This window comes from Bufo bufo, chromosome 7 (genome assembly GCF_905171765.1).
Source record: "Bufo bufo chromosome 7, aBufBuf1.1, whole genome shotgun sequence".
Taxonomy (NCBI): Eukaryota; Metazoa; Chordata; class Amphibia; order Anura; family Bufonidae; genus Bufo; species Bufo bufo.
The window spans coordinates 23,425,255-23,442,983 of record NC_053395.1 but is presented as its reverse complement, the minus strand read 5'-3'; the positions used below and the strand labels follow the sequence as shown (position 1 = coordinate 23,442,983).

General features: G+C 46.8%; 1 protein-coding gene across 1 annotated transcript in view; it reads right to left on the bottom strand.

The window, feature by feature from the left end:
- LMF1 (lipase maturation factor 1) overlaps nucleotides 1–17,729 on the bottom strand; it is a 215,682-nt gene that overhangs the window by 117,197 nt on the left and 80,756 nt on the right. Inside the window, exon 5 of the mRNA XM_040439943.1 lies at nucleotides 13,061–13,126. Within this exon, the coding sequence (XP_040295877.1) occupies nucleotides 13,061–13,126 (66 nt within the window). The remainder of the gene's footprint in view (nucleotides 1–13,060; nucleotides 13,127–17,729) is intronic.

The following is a 17,729-nucleotide window of genomic DNA, read 5'->3' as shown; positions in this document are numbered from 1 at the left end:
TGTGACCTTATGAGGTGGTCAAAAAACAGGACCCCGAGGACGTAGAAGTGGCCAGTGACCCCACAGGACATATATGAGCAGCCACTTTAAGAGTCCGACCAATGGGACTGCCAATGATAAGAAAAGAGGGGTAGTCTCCCATTATAATGGGGATTAGCTTTTACTCACATTCCTGCCCACGTTTTTTTGGATTATAGGGGTGCCATCATTAGACCCCACTGATCAAACATTCTGAATCTATATATCATGGAGGCATAGACTGTAACCACCTCAGTGGGTTCAAGTGGCAGCAACTTACATCATTTTGCCCTTTAAAGAGCACATGACCAACCCCATCAATACCACATACTGCCTGATGGGGTTGATCCTGCTGAGTAAAAGGACACCTGTCTTGTAAAAATTCATTGTAGAATTCCCGGAAAAAAAAAAAAAAGACTTACTCTTTAAGCACATTCAGGTTTCGATGCCACGAGGGGGTGTGGTCCAACTGGAAAGCCGAGCTGCATCCAGGGAATAGGCCCCGCCCCTCATTTGCATAAATAATAAAAAGCTCTTTTTTTCACAAGGAAGGTATCATTTTAATCGTCAGGATCAACCCTACCAGGCGGTAGGCCTACTTTAATAGAGTTGATCCGGCTGATGGGTGCCCTTTAAATATTGGGTCATTCCCAAATAAATAATACATCTGATGGCTACAAAGAAGGGAAATTCTCCATCCCGTGAGCCCATCATCGATTATACCAAATCCTGGTATAGGATTTGCAAATGTAACCCCCAAAAGCCAAACACAAGGGCGGGATGGGGCGGACGCTGCTGCTAGGATACCCCGAACAGCTGTCACCCCGATAGTGGCGCCAATATCCCTAGAACCGCTATACTGACCAATGTTCTTCATTCTCACTGCAGTTCTTGTTTTCGATGCTACACATAATCTGCCCCATGTCCCTTTTTCGGCTCCATACCCATCGCCCCCCAATCGCTTTTAAGGCTGTACCCCACATTGTTCAAACCAAAACCTGGATCTGAATACTTTTGTAATTGTATGTAATTAAAAATGTATTATAACCATTGAGATATTCAATAAAATGTATCTGTATAGCGCCACCCGCTGTTTGTTCTTTTTCTAATTTCTATGTCCACCTCAATGAGGTGGTCGCACACGCTCAGTTTAAATCTTCACCTGTCACCAGCCATATGTTGGAAGCTGCAGCAGTTACAGCAAAAGAGCTGCAGCAGAAAGGACACCCCCCTGAGCTGAAAGAAACAGAACAATTGTAGCAATGAATGGGAAGATCTCTGGATCCATGTGAGGTACACGACTGGTTCTAGCTTTGTTAGAAAGAGATTCTCATGTCCTATAGGATGTCTGATCAGTCACAGCATAACCCCTTTAAATAGATTCTGACCTGACTGATTCACTCCCAAAGCTAACTGCTGAATTCTGCTGGTTACCTGTTACAGTGCATTCTGGGAATATAGAGCTGAGCTGCATGATCAGACATCTGAAGGGGGGGGGGGGGACTAAACTGCTGACTATTGCTAAGGACAACCAGCAAAAATGTTAAAAGCGGCTTTGGCTGTGACTAGAGAAGACAACAAGAAATAACCCAAGAGAAGTAAAACAAAGCATTTATAAACTGAACCCGGTTTGTGTGCAAATTTAGATTTTAGCAGCGGCGAGTTCCTGTGAGTTACATAACCGCTACACGGCGTTTTAGTAAATTTTGCCCTGAAGATTCGGAGTAGCCGCGTCTCCAATCAGCAAGCGGTGGTGTGCCGGCCGCACCTGGGATCCATTAAGGATTCAGCGGACCATTATAAAGTTCTATAAAGCTGAGCAGCGAATACAAACTCCAGACTTGGGGTAATAAGCTTTTGATGGCATGTTGACATTTATCTGCCAGCGTTCCTGCCTGCGCGCCCGTCCTGCACGGGAAGCCGCTCGTTAATTGCTTACATGCAGGTCTGAGGTTTACTGCTTCACCATTGTCTGACGAAAAGCCCTTCCAGAAATCCGGATCAGACGGCCCCGCTCCAATCAGGCTGAATTGCCGCTCAATGAGTGTTAATCTGTACAATTTGTCTTTCACTTGCACTTCGAGGAAATGTTATTATCCAGGAGTGATGACCACATGAATGCCCAAGAGGGGCGTGCTGGCTCCCCCTTTAAAGCCTTTGCATTCCCGCAATCGGGATGACCACCACAGCCTCTCCTGACAGAACTAGACACATCTGCTAAAGGGAATTAAAAAGAAAATTGCTAAAGATTCTAGTCTGACATTTCTCGGGAAAGCTCGGCGACACTAAAAATGGCTGCAATTACAGCTTTTTCAGACCCCAGAATGGCAAATCAGATCAAAAATGCAGCAATAGATTTAAAACACTGCCACTAGAGGGAGCTCACTGCATGCTATTTTATTTCTGTATGCATTAAGCTCTGAAGCTCCACCTAGTGGTGGCTGTAGGTAGCAGAACTGTATCACTTAATGTTATGTCTATGCTGGGGATTTGGTGCTCTGTATTTGAGCTCTGACCACTCCAAAGTTGAAAGCTGCTATCTGATTGGCTGCTGGTTTGTCTACTACCATAGATCATATACACAGAGTATTAATAGCACATTGCAAAGATATGCCATCAGTGTCTGCCCAGGAGTGGTGCCTTTTGATTATGGGTGGTGACACGAGCATCTTAATCACGTTAGGTGCCATCAGCCTCTTGATCAGGGGGTGACGCCATCAGCCTCTTGATCAGGGGGTGACGCCATCAGCCTCTTGATCAGGGGGTGACGCCATCAGCCTCTTGATCAGGGGGTGACGCCATCAGCCTCTTGATCAGGGGGTGACGCCATCAGCCTCTTGATCAGGGGGTGACGCCATCAGCCTCTTGATCAGGGGGTGACGCCATCAGCCTCTTGATCAGGGGGTGACGCCATCAGCCTCTTGATCAGGGGGTGACGCCATCAGCCTCTTGATCAGGTGGTGACGCCATCAGCCTCTTGATCAGGTGGTGACGCCATCAGCCTCTTGATCAGGTGGTGACGCCATCAGCCTCTTGATCAGGGGGTGACGCCATCAGCCTCTTGATCAGGGGGTGACGCCATCAGCCTCTTGATCAGGGGGTGACGCCATCAGCCTCTTGATCAGGGGGTGACGCCATCAGCCTCTTGATCAGGGGGTGACGCCATCAGCCTCTTGATCAGGGGGGTGACGCCATCAGCCTCTTGATCAGGGGGTGACGCCATCAGCCTCTTGATCAGGGGGTGACGCCATCAGCCTCTTGATCAGGGGGTGACGCCATCAGCCTCTTGATCAGGGGGTGACGCCATCAGCCTCTTGATCAGGGGGTGACGCCATCAGCCTCTTGATCAGGGGGTGACGCCATCAGCCTCTTGATCAGGGGGTGACGCCATCAGCCTCTTGATCAGGGGGTGACGCCATCAGCCTCTTGATCAGGGGGTGACGCCATCAGCCTCTTGATCAGGGGGTGACGCCATCAGCCTCTTGATCAGGGGGTGACGCCATCAGCCTCTTGATCAGGGGGTGACGCCATCAGCCTCTTGATCAGGGGGTGACGCCATCAGCCTCTTGATCAGGGGGTGACGCCATCAGCCTCTTGATCAGGGGGTGACGCCATCAGCCTCTTGATCAGGGGGTGACGCCATCAGCCTCTTGATCAGGGGGTGACGCCATCAGCCTCTTGATCAGGGGGTGACGCCATCAGCCTCTTGATCAGGGGGTGACGCCATCAGCCTCTTGATCAGGGGGTGACGCCATCAGCCTCTTGATCAGGGGGTGACGCCATCAGCCTCTTGATCAGGGGGTGACGCCATCAGCCTCTTGATCAGGGGGTGACGCCATCAGCCTCTTGATCAGGGGGTGACGCCATCAGCCTCTTGATCAGGGGGTGACGCCATCAGCCTCTTGATCAGGGGGTGACGCCATCAGCCTCTTGATCAGGGGGTGACGCCATCAGCCTCTTGATCAGGGGGTGACGCCATCAGCCTCTTGATCAGGGGGTGACGCCATCAGCCTCTTGATCAGGGGGTGACGCCATCAGCCTCTTGATCAGGGGGTGACGCCATCAGCCTCTTGATCAGGGGGTGACGCCATCAGCCTCTTGATCAGGGGGTGACGCCATCAGCCTCTTGATCAGGGGGTGACGCCATCAGCCTCTTGATCAGGGGGTGACGCCATCAGCCTCTTGATCAGGGGGTGACGCCATCAGCCTCTTGATCAGGGGGTGACGCCATCAGCCTCTTGATCAGGGGGTGACGCCATCAGCCTCTTGATCAGGGGGTGACGCCATCAGCCTCTTGATCAGGGGGTGACGCCATCAGCCTCTTGATCAGGGGGTGACGCCATCAGCCTCTTGATCAGGGGGTGACGCCATCAGCCTCTTGATCAGGGGGTGACGCCATCAGCCTCTTGATCAGGGGGTGACGCCATCAGCCTCTTGATCAGGGGGTGACGCCATCAGCCTCTTGATCAGGGGGTGACGCCATCAGCCTCTTGATCAGGGGGTGACGCCATCAGCCTCTTGATCAGGGGGTGACGCCATCAGCCTCTTGATCAGGGGGTGACGCCATCAGCCTCTTGATCAGGGGGTGACGCCATCAGCCTCTTGATCAGGGGGTGACGCCATCAGCCTCTTGATCAGGGGGTGACGCCATCAGCCTCTTGATCAGGGGGTGACGCCATCAGCCTCTTGATCAGGGGGTGACGCCATCAGCCTCTTGATCAGGGGGTGACGCCATCAGCCTCTTGATCAGGGGGTGACGCCATCAGCCTCTTGATCAGGGGGTGACGCCATCAGCCTCTTGATCAGGGGGTGGAGCCATCAGCCTCTTGATCAGGGGTGACGCCATCAGGGTCTCGATCAAGGGTGGCGCCATCAGCGCCTTGATCACGGGTGGTTCCATTAGCGTCTTGATCTGGGTAGTGCCATCAGTATCTGCTCAGGGGTGGTCATAAAGTAGTCATGGCACTATTAACAACCCAGACCCACATGCATAGAGCTCTGCTGCTATTCAGATCCTAATGGAGGCAGCAGTGTATCGAAAAGAAACCATCTGGTCCCCACTGTTTTGGAATAATTGGGGGTCCAACCAGTCAGATGTCCTCTAATAAGACACTAACCTATATTTCAGAAATATTAATGGTGAGAAACCCCTTTAAATTTTGTATGCCACCCCATGAATATGTAAGAAATAACACTCATCCCTCACCTCCTAACGTCTGTTTTAGTAAATACTTGCATCCTTCACAAAATAAGCATTTTACTGCATTTTTTTCTCACAACTTTGCATTGTACCGTTCCTCTGTTATTCCTCGTGAGAATTTATGAACAAATTAGCAATTCGATGGCGGTGCATTCCTACGCACACTGGCACTGACCAATGAGTGCTGCCAGTGTCAGCCCCCTCTTTATTCATACAACTCCAGGGGGAATAACAGAGGAACGGTACAATAAAGCAATATCAGAAAAGGTCCTCCAGAATTGTTATCATGTTATCACAGGGGGGACACAAGAATTTACTAAAACAGACGAGCGGACCTAAAACAGATATGGCGGACTAATGGAATTTTCCTACATACCGGCTGGGGTTTTAATAACCTTTGCTGGGAGTCTTGAGTTGGCTCTATCGGAGTAATTACAGCCTCTTAAGATGTTCGTCTTATTAACCACGGAAGAGTGTAACTCAGCATGCTCCTTCATTTCTGCCAGCAATTATGAGAAGACGGCTAATTAAGAATGATGGTTTATATGGCTCTATTAACTCCTCGGTCGCCGGTGGGGACTTCAAGGCACTTTGAAGATATACAATAACAAAGGAATCTGTAATTTTAATTAAGTTTGTCCAGATGGAGTTTATTTACCAAGTAACGGAGGATTGGGGGAAGAACAACTGCTTTTCATGTTTATGCAGCTTTTTTTTTTTTTTTACAAAACGCGTCAGTTGTGTTTAATGAAATTCTACTTTTAGCGCGATGGCCATTAACGGCGGGTTCCCAGCTCACACCGCCTGGGACAAATCTTCTTGTGCAAGAAGGCTGGAGAGGAAGACGCCTATGGGTCTTACAAGAGGAGGACGGGTATAGGGACATGGTCAGACTGCATCATGTGAAAAAAAAAAAAAGAGCAGATCCATCGATCTCTGTACCAAAGGATCTGGCGCAAAAAAAAGAAAATATAGCAAAAAAAATGAATAAATGTGACCTGGTTCCTTAGGAAAAACTGAAAGCGGATGGCGAGTGGCAATGTTCGTGTCTGCCGGTGAATATGTGCTGCCGTGGACCCCTGAGGATGGCGTCTATTAGATGTCATATACAAAGGACGTGTTCACACAGTGCGGTCAAACTGTGGTTTACTATCTACAAAATTGCAGCAAAACCGCAAGATTCCAACCTGGTTTTGTGGTAATTGGCGCAATAAACCGCACTTTGTGAACAGACCCTAAAGCTGGTCAACATTCTCTGCAAGAGGATGGGAATTATACTCCCCACTGCAAATACTAAAAGGTCCCAATCTGGGGGCCACAGGTAAAGGAAGCTGCGTGCAAATCAGTGAGGCCTTCGGTGCAACTGGTCCAAAAGCGCCACCTAACTCGCGTTCATGCAGCCTTCTTGTGGACCGAAATGCAACAGCCATCACATGACAGGCGCGATGAGCGCCAAATTCTTTACGATTCTGAATGAACGGAAAAGGAAGGTATATGGGTAAAGGCACCAGAGGACTACGAAGCAAAATCTGGCGATGACAGATTAAGACACAGTCTCCCTGAGAAAGAAAGGATCGGACATGCTGAAATCCAACAGCCTGGCAGGTGGAGAATAGAAGCTGCAATCTGATTTGTGTATCTGTTCACACTTGGGTCTTATATTCAGCGTTGACCCATCGGGGATGATAAGGTGGGTGGCAGGGCGTTCTACCCCATGAGAATAAGATACGGTGGAAGGTTTTGCATGCTTAGCTGTCCTGTGGGTTTTTATTTTATTTTTTAGTTCACATATGCAAAGTCCCGTCAGCGGGTCGATGTGGACACGGGATTTGCATGATAAAGATTTACATTCCAGGAGACGGCTTACTGCAACAAAGGAGATCATTTGACTATCTCATTGTCACCTGGAAGTAATGGCTGCGGCCTGCGAGGCGCGGGAGGGGATCGGGGAGATAACACGGTATATACTGCAGCTGTCACTGCCATAAAATGGAGGGGAAGGTAAAAAAAAAAAACACACGCACACAAATAGAAACATTTAATCCCACGCGTTTCATGTAGAAGTCATGGCCGCAGCTTGTAAGGTGCTGATCGGAAAATGGAGCGTTTACACAGTATATACTGCAACTGTCATTGCCATAAAATGAAGAAAAAGTAAAAAAAACATCAAAACGGAGCACTGTCCCTGCGCGTCCGTCCTGAGCGTTCTTTTGTCACAGGGCAGATAGGTATTAGTGAAGTTAAAGGCCTGATGTTTCCAGCTTCTCATCACAACATCGCCGTCCCTCCTCCCACCTGCCCTTTAAGAAATTCAACACCTGTGACAATTCCACATCTATCTATCACATATCTACAGTGCCTTGCAAAAGTATTCACCCCCCTTGACTTTTTTTCATATTTTGGTACATTACAGCCTTAAGCTCAATGTTTTGTTAATCTGAATTTTATGTGACGGATCAGAACACAATAGTCTAAGTCGGTGAAGTGAAATGAGAAAAATATATAAATAAAACTATTGTTTAGAAATAGAAAGCAGAAAACTGCCATGTGCGTATGTATTCACCCCCTTTGTTAGGAAGCCCATAAAAAGCTCTGGTGCAACCAATTACCTTCAAAAGTCATATAACTTGTGAAATGATGTCACCTGTGTGCAATCTAAGTGTCACATGATCTGTCATTACATATACACACCTTTTTTGAAAGGCCCCAGAGGCTGCAACACCTAAGCAAGAGGCATCACTAACCAAACACTGCCATGAAGACCAAGGAACTCTCCAAACAAGTAAGGGACAATGTTGTGGAGAAGTAAAAGTCAGGGTTAGGTTATAAAAAAAATATCCAAATCTTTGATGATCCCCAGGAGCTCCATCAAATCTATCATAACCAAATGGAAAGAACATGGCACAACAGCAAAACTGCCAAGAGACGGCCGTCCACCAAAACTCACGGACCGGGCAAGGAGGGCATTAATCAGAGAGGCAGCAAAGAGACCTAAGGTAACCCTGGAGGAGCTGCAGAGACTGGAGGATCTGTACATAGGACGACAATAAGCCGTAAGCTCCATAGAGTTGGGGTTTATGGCAGAGTGGTCAGAAGAAAGCCATTACTATATCAGGCAAAAACAAAAAGGGACGTTGTGAGTTCGTGAAAAGGCCTGTGGGAGACTCCCAAAATGTATGGAGGAAGGTGCAAAACCTGTACCACTCTGCGTGATTTGAGGCCAGGACGGAGGTTTACCTTCCAGCAGGACAATGACCCCAAACACACGGCTAACGCAACACTTGGGTGGTTTAAGGGGAAACTGTTGAAAAACTACGACTCCCATCATGCCCTGCTGTAGGCTGATAGCTGTAGACTGTCGCGGCATGCTGGGAGTTGTAGTTTTGCAAAAGCTAGAGAGCCGCAGGTTGGGCATCTCTGGCCTAGTCATAGCCCAGACCTTAATCCAATAGAAGATCTGTGGTCAGACTTAAAGATTGCTGGTCACAAGCGCCAACATCCAACCTGAAGGAGCTGGAGCAGTTCTCAAGGAGGAACGGGCAAAAATCCCAGCGGTAAGATGTGGCAAGATCATAGAGACTTATCCAAAGTGACTTGGAGCTGTGATTGCCGCAATAGGTGGCTCTACAAAGAATTGACTTTAGGGGGGTGAATAGTTCTGCACATTAACTTTTTCTGTTATTTTGTTCTATTTATTGTTTGCTTTACAATAAATAAAACAACAAATATCTTCACAGTTGTCGGCAGGTTCTGTAAATTACATGATGCAAATCTTCAAACAATCCATGTTAATTACAGGTTGTGAGGCACCAAAATATGAAAAAAGGCAAGGGGGATGAATACTTTTGCATGGCACTGTATCAATCTATCTCATATCTATCTTCTATCTATCTATCAAATCAAATCAAATAAGCTTCATTGGCAGGACTAAATACATTTTAGCATTGCCAAAGCAAGTGGGAAATAATTGGGTAGGTTTGGGGGATGGGGACACGTCCAGGGTGGGGTGTCCATGGTATATCAGGCTCCTCTCAGTCTATGGCAGGCAGTAATATATTGTGCTGCTATGGCCGCTGTGTTCTCCTCTTCCCCCAGCAGTATGGAGAGTCTCTCCTCCTCCTCCATGGAGGTGAAGTCTGGGCAGAGATCAGACAGTCTCCTGAAGTGAGTCTCCCTTACTGCTGAGTATTTGGGAGTATTTGAAGAGAAGGGTCGGCACTGCCAGGATATATGCGGTGCACGAGTCAATGGGGAGGCGTCCCAATAAAGAAGAAGTGAATCTCCCTCACTGCTGAGTATTTGGGGCACCGCAGCAGGAAATGAGCCTCATCCTCCACGGCCTTGTGGTCGCACTGCTGGCACAGTCTGCTCTCCCTGGGTTTGTACCTCTGACGGTGACGCTCGGATTCAATGAGCAGGCTGTGGGCGCTCAGTCTGTAGCGGCTCAGGATCTGTCGGTCTCTTGGATTGGGGAGTTTCTCCAGATATGGGGCCAGTTTGTACTCCCTCTGCAGGCTCTGGTATACTGTCAGCTTCTGTGATGTTCGTATGTCGTTCCTCCAGACGCTAATATACTCCTCTTTGCTCTTGTGTATCGTCCTCTGGATTTCCCCCTTTGCCAGGCTGTATTGGTTGGTAGCTTGGGCAGGCTGGGTTTGGGTGACTTGTTGCAGGGTGCTTTGTTTTTCTGGGGCTTCTTTGGGAATCTGCCCAGTTCTGCTCAACAGGCGCTGTTTGAGGTGCTCCTGTGGACCTGGAGAAAGTGTTTGCAGAGTTCTAGGTGGAATAGTTCTGTTGGCCCAGAGTCCCACTTTGCCTGGTCTGTGTATGTGTCTGGGCCCCAGACTTCGCTGCCATACAGGAGGATTGGGACGATGTTGGTGTCAAGGATTTTAAGCCAGACGGTCACTGGTGCCTTAAGATGATACAGACGCCTTCTGATGGCATAGAAGGTTTTGCTCGCCTTGTCTTTCAGTGTTTCCATGGCTTTCTTAAAACTCCCTGATTGGCTGATTTCTAGGCCCAGGTAGGTGTAGCTGTCGTATTCTGAAAGTGGATAGTTGTTTAGCAGGAAGGGAGGACGCCCGGCTGCTTTCCGGTTTCTATTCTGGAACACCATGATGTCGGTTTTCTTTGGATTGATTGGCAGTGTCCACGTGTTACTGAACTTCTCCAGGATCTTCAGGTTATCTTGGAGACCTTTCTCAGTTGGTGATAGTAGCAGAAGATCATCTGCATAAAGGAGAAATTTCACCTCGGTGTCATGGAGGGTGAGACCAGGTGCTGAGGAGGACTCCAGGGGCGTCACCATCTCATTGATGTAGATGTTAGAGGGTTGGACTGGGGCTGCAGCCCTGTCCGACTCCTCGGCTCTGCCGGAAATAAGCCGTTCTCCTCCAATTTACCTTCACGCTGCATCTGTTCTCAGTGTAGGAACTTCTGATGACATCATATGTTTTTCCTCCTATTCCGCTTTCAAGAAGTTTCAGGAATAGGCCCGGGTGCCACACTGAGTCAAAGGCCTTCTTAAAGTCCACAAAGCAGGCATAAATCTTTCCATGCTTTGTATTGTGGACATGGCTCTTGATGAGACTCTGCAGGGTGTAGATGTGGTCCGTGGTGCGGTGGTTTGGTATGAAGCCTGCTTGGCTTCTGCTGAGGATGTTGTGCTGGATGAGGAAGCTGAGGATCCTCTTATTAAGGATACTGCTGAGGAGTTTTCCCAGGTTGCTGCTGACACATATCCCTCTATAGTTGGCTGGGTCGTACCTGTCTCCGCTCTTGTGTATGGGGGTGATGATGCCCTGGTTCCAGCTTTGGGGGAAGTAGCCGGCACTCAGCACAACATTGTAGAGTTTTACTAATGCGGCCTGGATCTATCTATCCATCTATCTATCTCATTATCTATCTATCATCTCCTATCTATCTCTGATCTATCTAATATCTATCTATCCAGACAACCCCATTACATGCCTGAAATATCATGGAGCCTCATTTAGGAATTCCAGCTCTGCAGGAATCCCGATAGGGCTGCCTCCTGCAGAAGATCTGTTATGAGGCCTCTGAAGGTCGTTGTGCCTATTGATTTAATCCATAAATCTGGTAATAAACAGAGGATGGTGACCAGGATAAGGGTGCATTCACACGACCGTATTTTTGGGTCCGCATCCGTTCTTCAATTTTGCGGAACGGGTGCAGACCCATTCATTTCAATGGGGCCGCAAAAGATGCGGACATTACACTGTGTGCTATCCGCATCCGTAGTTCCGATCTGCGGCCCCGCAAAAAAAAGATAGAACATGTCCTATTCTTAAAGAATAGGCATTTCTGTCATAGGGCCGGCTACATTCACACGGCCGGTATCCGTGTTTTGCGGATTCGCAATTTGCGGACTGCAAAAATGTGAATGTAGCCTTATTCTCAGGATCTGATAGTTACTGGAGAAGTGATTTGGTAGAGCGTCCTGCAGAGGCCAAGCACTATAATCTAGTAACCGCAGCTACTCGGCTCTACCTCGGGTCACCTACCTCTCAATATTAACTCTTGGATCCCGAATACTTGTCAGGTCTGATGGGAGACTAAAGTCTAATCACCTCTCCAGAAGATGACCCCCCTGCTGAGACACAAAGGACTAAAGACAGTCCTGCCGAGCGCTGGGTCCATTAAACAAGATGAGTTAGAGTAGAAGCAGGTAATAAATTCCATACATGGCAATCAGTGCGGGCAGATGTAGCAGTGCTGAGTTTGTCAAAGAAGTCTTTGTTTCGCATGAAATGGCAAACTTAGCTCACCTACACTTATATATGACATATCGAGAAGCTCCGGGGGTCAGAATCCATCACATTTGTATCATCATTAACGATTACCGTCATGTTTACGACTACACTAAAAATCTGTACTGCAGGATACATGGCGAATACGGGTAAATTAAGGTAATCCTATTATTACCGTCAACACTATGGATGGGACTTCATCTCATTATATACCGCACCAGGTGGCACTCCTGCCATTCACTGTAATGGCTGCCTAATGACCCTTAAAAGGGTATGTCCATATCTGAACATTATGTTACGGGTTATATATAATCCACCTAAAAAGTAAAAGTAAGCTGCGCACATATATGACCTAGTCTGGATAAGTAATGGAACATATGTACACAGTAACTCCTCCAGCAGAATAGTGAGTGCAGCTCTGGAGTATAATACAGGATGTAACTCGGGGTCAGTACAGGATAAGTTATTTATGTACACAGTGACTGCACCAGCAGAATAGTGAGTGCTGCTCTGGAGTATAATACAGGATGTAACTCAGGGTCAGTACAGGATAAGTAATGTAATGTATGTACACAGTGACTGCACCAGCAGAATAGTGAGTGCAGCTCTGGAGTATAATACAGGATGTAACTCAGGATCAGTACAGGATAAGTAATGTAATGTATGTACACAGTGACTCCACCAGCAGAATAGTGAGTGCAGCTCTGGAGTATAATACAGGATGTAACTCAGGATCAGTACAGGATAAGTAATGTATGTACACAGTGACTGCACCAGCAGAATAGTGAGTGCAGCTCTGGAGTATATTACAGGATGTAACTCAGGATCAGTACAGGATAAGTAATGTAATGTATGTACACAGTGACTGAACCAGCAGAATAGTGAGTGCAGCTCTGGAGTATAATACAGGATGTAACTCAGGATCTTTTTTTTTTTTATAAAACATGAGTATCATCAGTACTTCTATAGGCCCCTGTAGTTGGAGGTTTCGTTATTAGCAATATACTAGCATATAACAGGAATTAATTAGTTTTGCCTTAAGAAATGTAATATCACTACAAGTACTGACCTCGTAATGATAATTCATGCAGGTCAGATCTCGCCAGCACTTGTCTCCTCGGATTTTAATAAGACCCTAAAATCGGAAAGAAAAAAACAATTTACTGTGATTTTACAGGGATTTCACAATACAAGAATAATTCACATCACATTACACATGCTCATGTCACAGTATAGGGTAAGGCAAACAGTGATGTCACAGTACAGGGAGAATGCACCCAGTGATGTCACAGCACAGGGGTAATACACCCAGTGATGTCACAGTACAGGGGTAATACACCCAGTGATGTCACAGTACAGGGGTAATACACCCAGTGATGTCACAGTACAGGGGTAATACACCCAGTGATGTCACAGTACAGGGGTAATACACCCAGTGATGTCACAGTACAGGGGTAATACACCCAGTGATGTCACAGTACAGGGAGAATGCACACAGTGATGTCACAGTACAGGGAGAATGCACACAGTGATGTCACAGTACAGGGATAATAGACACAGTGATGTCACAGTACAGGGAGAATGCACACAGTGATGTCACAGTACAGGGATAATGCACACAGTGATGTCACAGTACAAAGATAATATACACAGTGATATCACAGTACAGGGATAATAAACACAGTGATGTCACAGTACAGGGATAATAAAAACAGTGATGTCACAGTACAGGGAGAATAAACACAGTGGTGTCAGAGTACAGGGATAATAAAACACAGTGATGTCACAGTACAGGGGTAATACACCCAGTGATGTCACAGTACAGGGGTAATACACCCAGTGATGTCACAGTACAGGGAGAATGCACACAGTGATGTCACAGTACAGGGATAATACACACAGTGATGTCACAGTACAGGGAGAATGCACACAGTGATGTCACAGTACAGGGATAATGCACACAGTGATGTCACAGTACAGAGATAATAAACACAGTGATGTCACAGTACAGGGAGAATAAACACAGTGATGTCACAGTACAGGGATAATAAACATAGTGATGTCACAGTACAGGGAGAATAAAACACAGTGATGTCACAGTACAGAGATAATAAACACAGTGATGTCACAGTACAGGGATAATAAACACAGTGATGTCACAGTACAGGGATAATAAACACAGTGATGTCACAGTACAGGGATAATATACACAGTGATGTCACAGTACAGGGATAATACACACAGTGATGTCACAGTACATGGATAATAAACACAGTGATGTCACAGTAGAGGGTTAATGCACACGATGTCACAGTACAGGGAGAATATACACAGTGATATCACAGTACAGGGATAATATACACAGTGATGTCACAGTATAAGATAGTGATGTTACAAAATCAGATAATGCACACAGTAACATTACAGTGAAGAAATAATCTGTTTAGTTACGTAGCTTTTTATATAAGATCCCACAGATTAATGCTGTTCCACATACACAAGGCTTGGCCTAATACATTCCTCTGCATACGGGGTTAATGATAAAGACCTAAGAAGCGTATGGTATATACAGGACACCTGGGCCAGCAGTGGAGGGGACATCTGCATGCCACGCTCCCTGCCCCGGGCTAGGCCACTGTCTTGCCTGCTTTGATCTAAGCTTAAAACATTTTGCTGATTCGGATCACAAAGTTTCCGATGAAGGAAGAGCTTGGACGGTCAAAAGGCATCATCCAGGGGCAGCCACATGTGCACAGACACAATGCATGTCTTCACCTCTTCATCTGACCGGCCTGGCCTGCGTCAGCGGCTACACGCAGGAGCAGCAATCATTCTGTGCACATGTTAATAATGAGATAATGAGACGTCTCCTGCTCATCGCTGGGTGTCGTCCCTCAGACAAGGATCCTTTGTGTCTCCTTCTATTATACAGACAGGTGGCTTTAAAGGAATCTCCACCAAAAACACATTTTTTAGGGTCAGTGCTCCATTTTCCTGACACAGAGCAGCCATTCCACTGGATAGACATAGAGTGAAATTATCCAATTCTTGCTTCCCGCAGCCACCACTAGAGGGAGCTCACTGAATACTGTGTATAAACCATATTCAATATACTCCTTAGCTCTCCCTAGTGGTGACTTGTGATTTAAAAATACATAGAAATAACTGGCAGGAATAAGTTAACCATAATAAAATCACTTGTCACGCCAGCACTCTGTGACCACCGCTGCCTTGCCTCCCTCTGTGGGCATGGACACCGCGTCACTGACCGTCACCTTCCTGCTCTGTCCTGGTCCCAGTCGCCAGCGTTCAGCGGTGTGAGGCAAGTTGTGCCTGAGGTGTCTCTGACTTATTCCTTAGGGTGTGCTGGCTCTCGGCTTCTCAAAAGGACCAGCACGTGCAGGCTCTCAGCCTCTTAAAGGGCCAGTATGCACACAGCAGAAATGTTCCCGAGTCAAAGGCTAGATATTCAGTGGTATATTAGGCAAGGGGAAGGTGCCTGAGCTTTAGGATCCTAGTCTCTAGTTTGCCAAGTGAAGGCGCTATCTGTCTATCTGTTTACCGAATTCCTGCATGACTACCAATTCTGCTCCACTTCTCCTGTCCTGACCCTTGCCTGTTTACCGTATTGCCCCAGTGCTGCCTGCCTTAACCTCCGACCTGTTTCACGGATACTACACCTACAAAAACCTGAGACATTTATTATGACAAAATATAATTTTTTTTAGACACTTACACAAATCAAAAATGTAAAAACATGATGCGGTCACAGGAACAGGGCGACATCACTGGACAGCGTGAGTAATATACTACGTGCATATATCAGAACTATGGCATTAGATGGCCCCACACGTGCAAACCTCTGCATATAATCCCCTCAAGAGAGTAATAGAGTATATACTGTAAGTGCATAAAGTGCAATTGCCCACTATGGTGCTTCGCACTGGTGTCTCCGACCGATGCAGCTGCCAACTAGATTGGGACCACTTCAGGAGATAGCGACCTGTTGCTCCCCTGCAGCGAAGTCTAGATCCCTTTAAGAGGGTAAATACCAGGGGACCGTCAGGATCATGCCCTTAGGTTTGGCCCAAAGGTTTGGCCCAAAGTGGGTCCACACTAGGGGCGTAGCTAGTCAGGTCCATAAATATTGAGACATGGACACAATTCTAACATTTTTGGCTCTATACACGACCACAATGGATTTTAAATAAAACGAGCAAGATGTGCTTTACCTGCAGACTGTCAGCTTTAATTTGAGGGCATCTACATCCAAATCAGGTGAACGGTGCAGGAATTACAGCAGTTTACATATGTGCCTCCCACTTGTTAAGGGGCCAAAAGTAATGGGACAGAATAATAATCAAAAATCAAACTTTCACTTTTTAATACTTGGTTGCAAATCCTTTGCAGTCAATTGCAGCCTGAAGTCTGGAACGCATAGACATCACCAGACGCTAGGTCTCATCCCTGGTGATGCTCTGCCAGGCCTCTACTGCCACTGTCTTCAGTTCCTGCTTGTTCTTGGGGCATTTTCCCTTCAGTTTTGTCTTCAGCAAGTGAAATGCATGCTCAATCGGATTCAGGTCAGGTGATTGACTCGGCCATTGCATAACATTCCACTTCTTTTCCCTAAAAAACTCTTTGGTTGCTTTTGCAGTGTGCTTTGGGTCATTGTCCATCTGCACTGTGAAGCGCCGTCCAATGAGTTCTGAAGCATTTGGCTGAATATGAGCAGATAATATTGCCCGAGACACTTCAGAATTCATCCTGCTGCTTTTGTCAGCAGTCACATCATCAATAAATACAAGAGAAGCAGTTCCATTGGCAGCCATACATGCCCACGCCATGACACTACCACCACCATGCTTCACTGATGAGGTGGTATGCTTAGGATCATGAGCAGTTCCTTTCCTTCTCCATACTCTTCTCTTCCCATCACTCTGGTACAAGTTGATCTTGGTCTCATCTGTCCATAGGATGTTGTTCCAGAACTGTGAAGGCTTTTTTAGATGTTCTTTGGCAAACTCTAATCTGCCCTTCCTGTTTTTGAGGCTCACCAATGGTTTACATCTTGTGGTGAACCCTCTGTATTCACTCTGGTGAAGTCTTCTCCTGATTGTTGACTTTGACACACATACACCTACCTCCTGGAGAGTGTTCTTGGTCTGGCCAACTGTTGTGAAGGGTGTTTTCTTCACCAGGGAAAGAATTCTTCGGTCATCCACCACAGTTGTTTTCCGTGTTCTTCCGGGTCTTTTGGTGTTGCTGAGCTCACCGGTGCGTTCCTTCTTTTTAAGAATGTTCCAAACAGTTGTTTTGGCCGCGCCTAATGCTTTTGCTATGTCTCTGATGGGTTTGTTGTGTTTTTTCAGCCTAATGATGGCTTGCTTCACTGATAGTGACAGCTCTTTGGATCTCATCTTGAGAGTTGTCAGCAACAGATTCCAAATGCAAATAGAATAAACAGACTCATGTGTCATGAATAAGGATCAGTATTAGAGCATCCGAAACATGTAGAAACATGTAGACCTGCTTGCTGTGTTGGATTGTCTTTTATCCTGTGTTATTTTGGAATAAAGAACAACGTCTTTTTTGGAAAGCTGGACATCCCGTCTTATTTTTATACAAATAGCAGACTGGAAATGACCTCTGGACCTTTTATCTGCTCATTGTAATTGGGATAATGAGGGAGTAACACACACCTGGCCATGGAACAGCTGAGAAGCCAATTGTCCCAT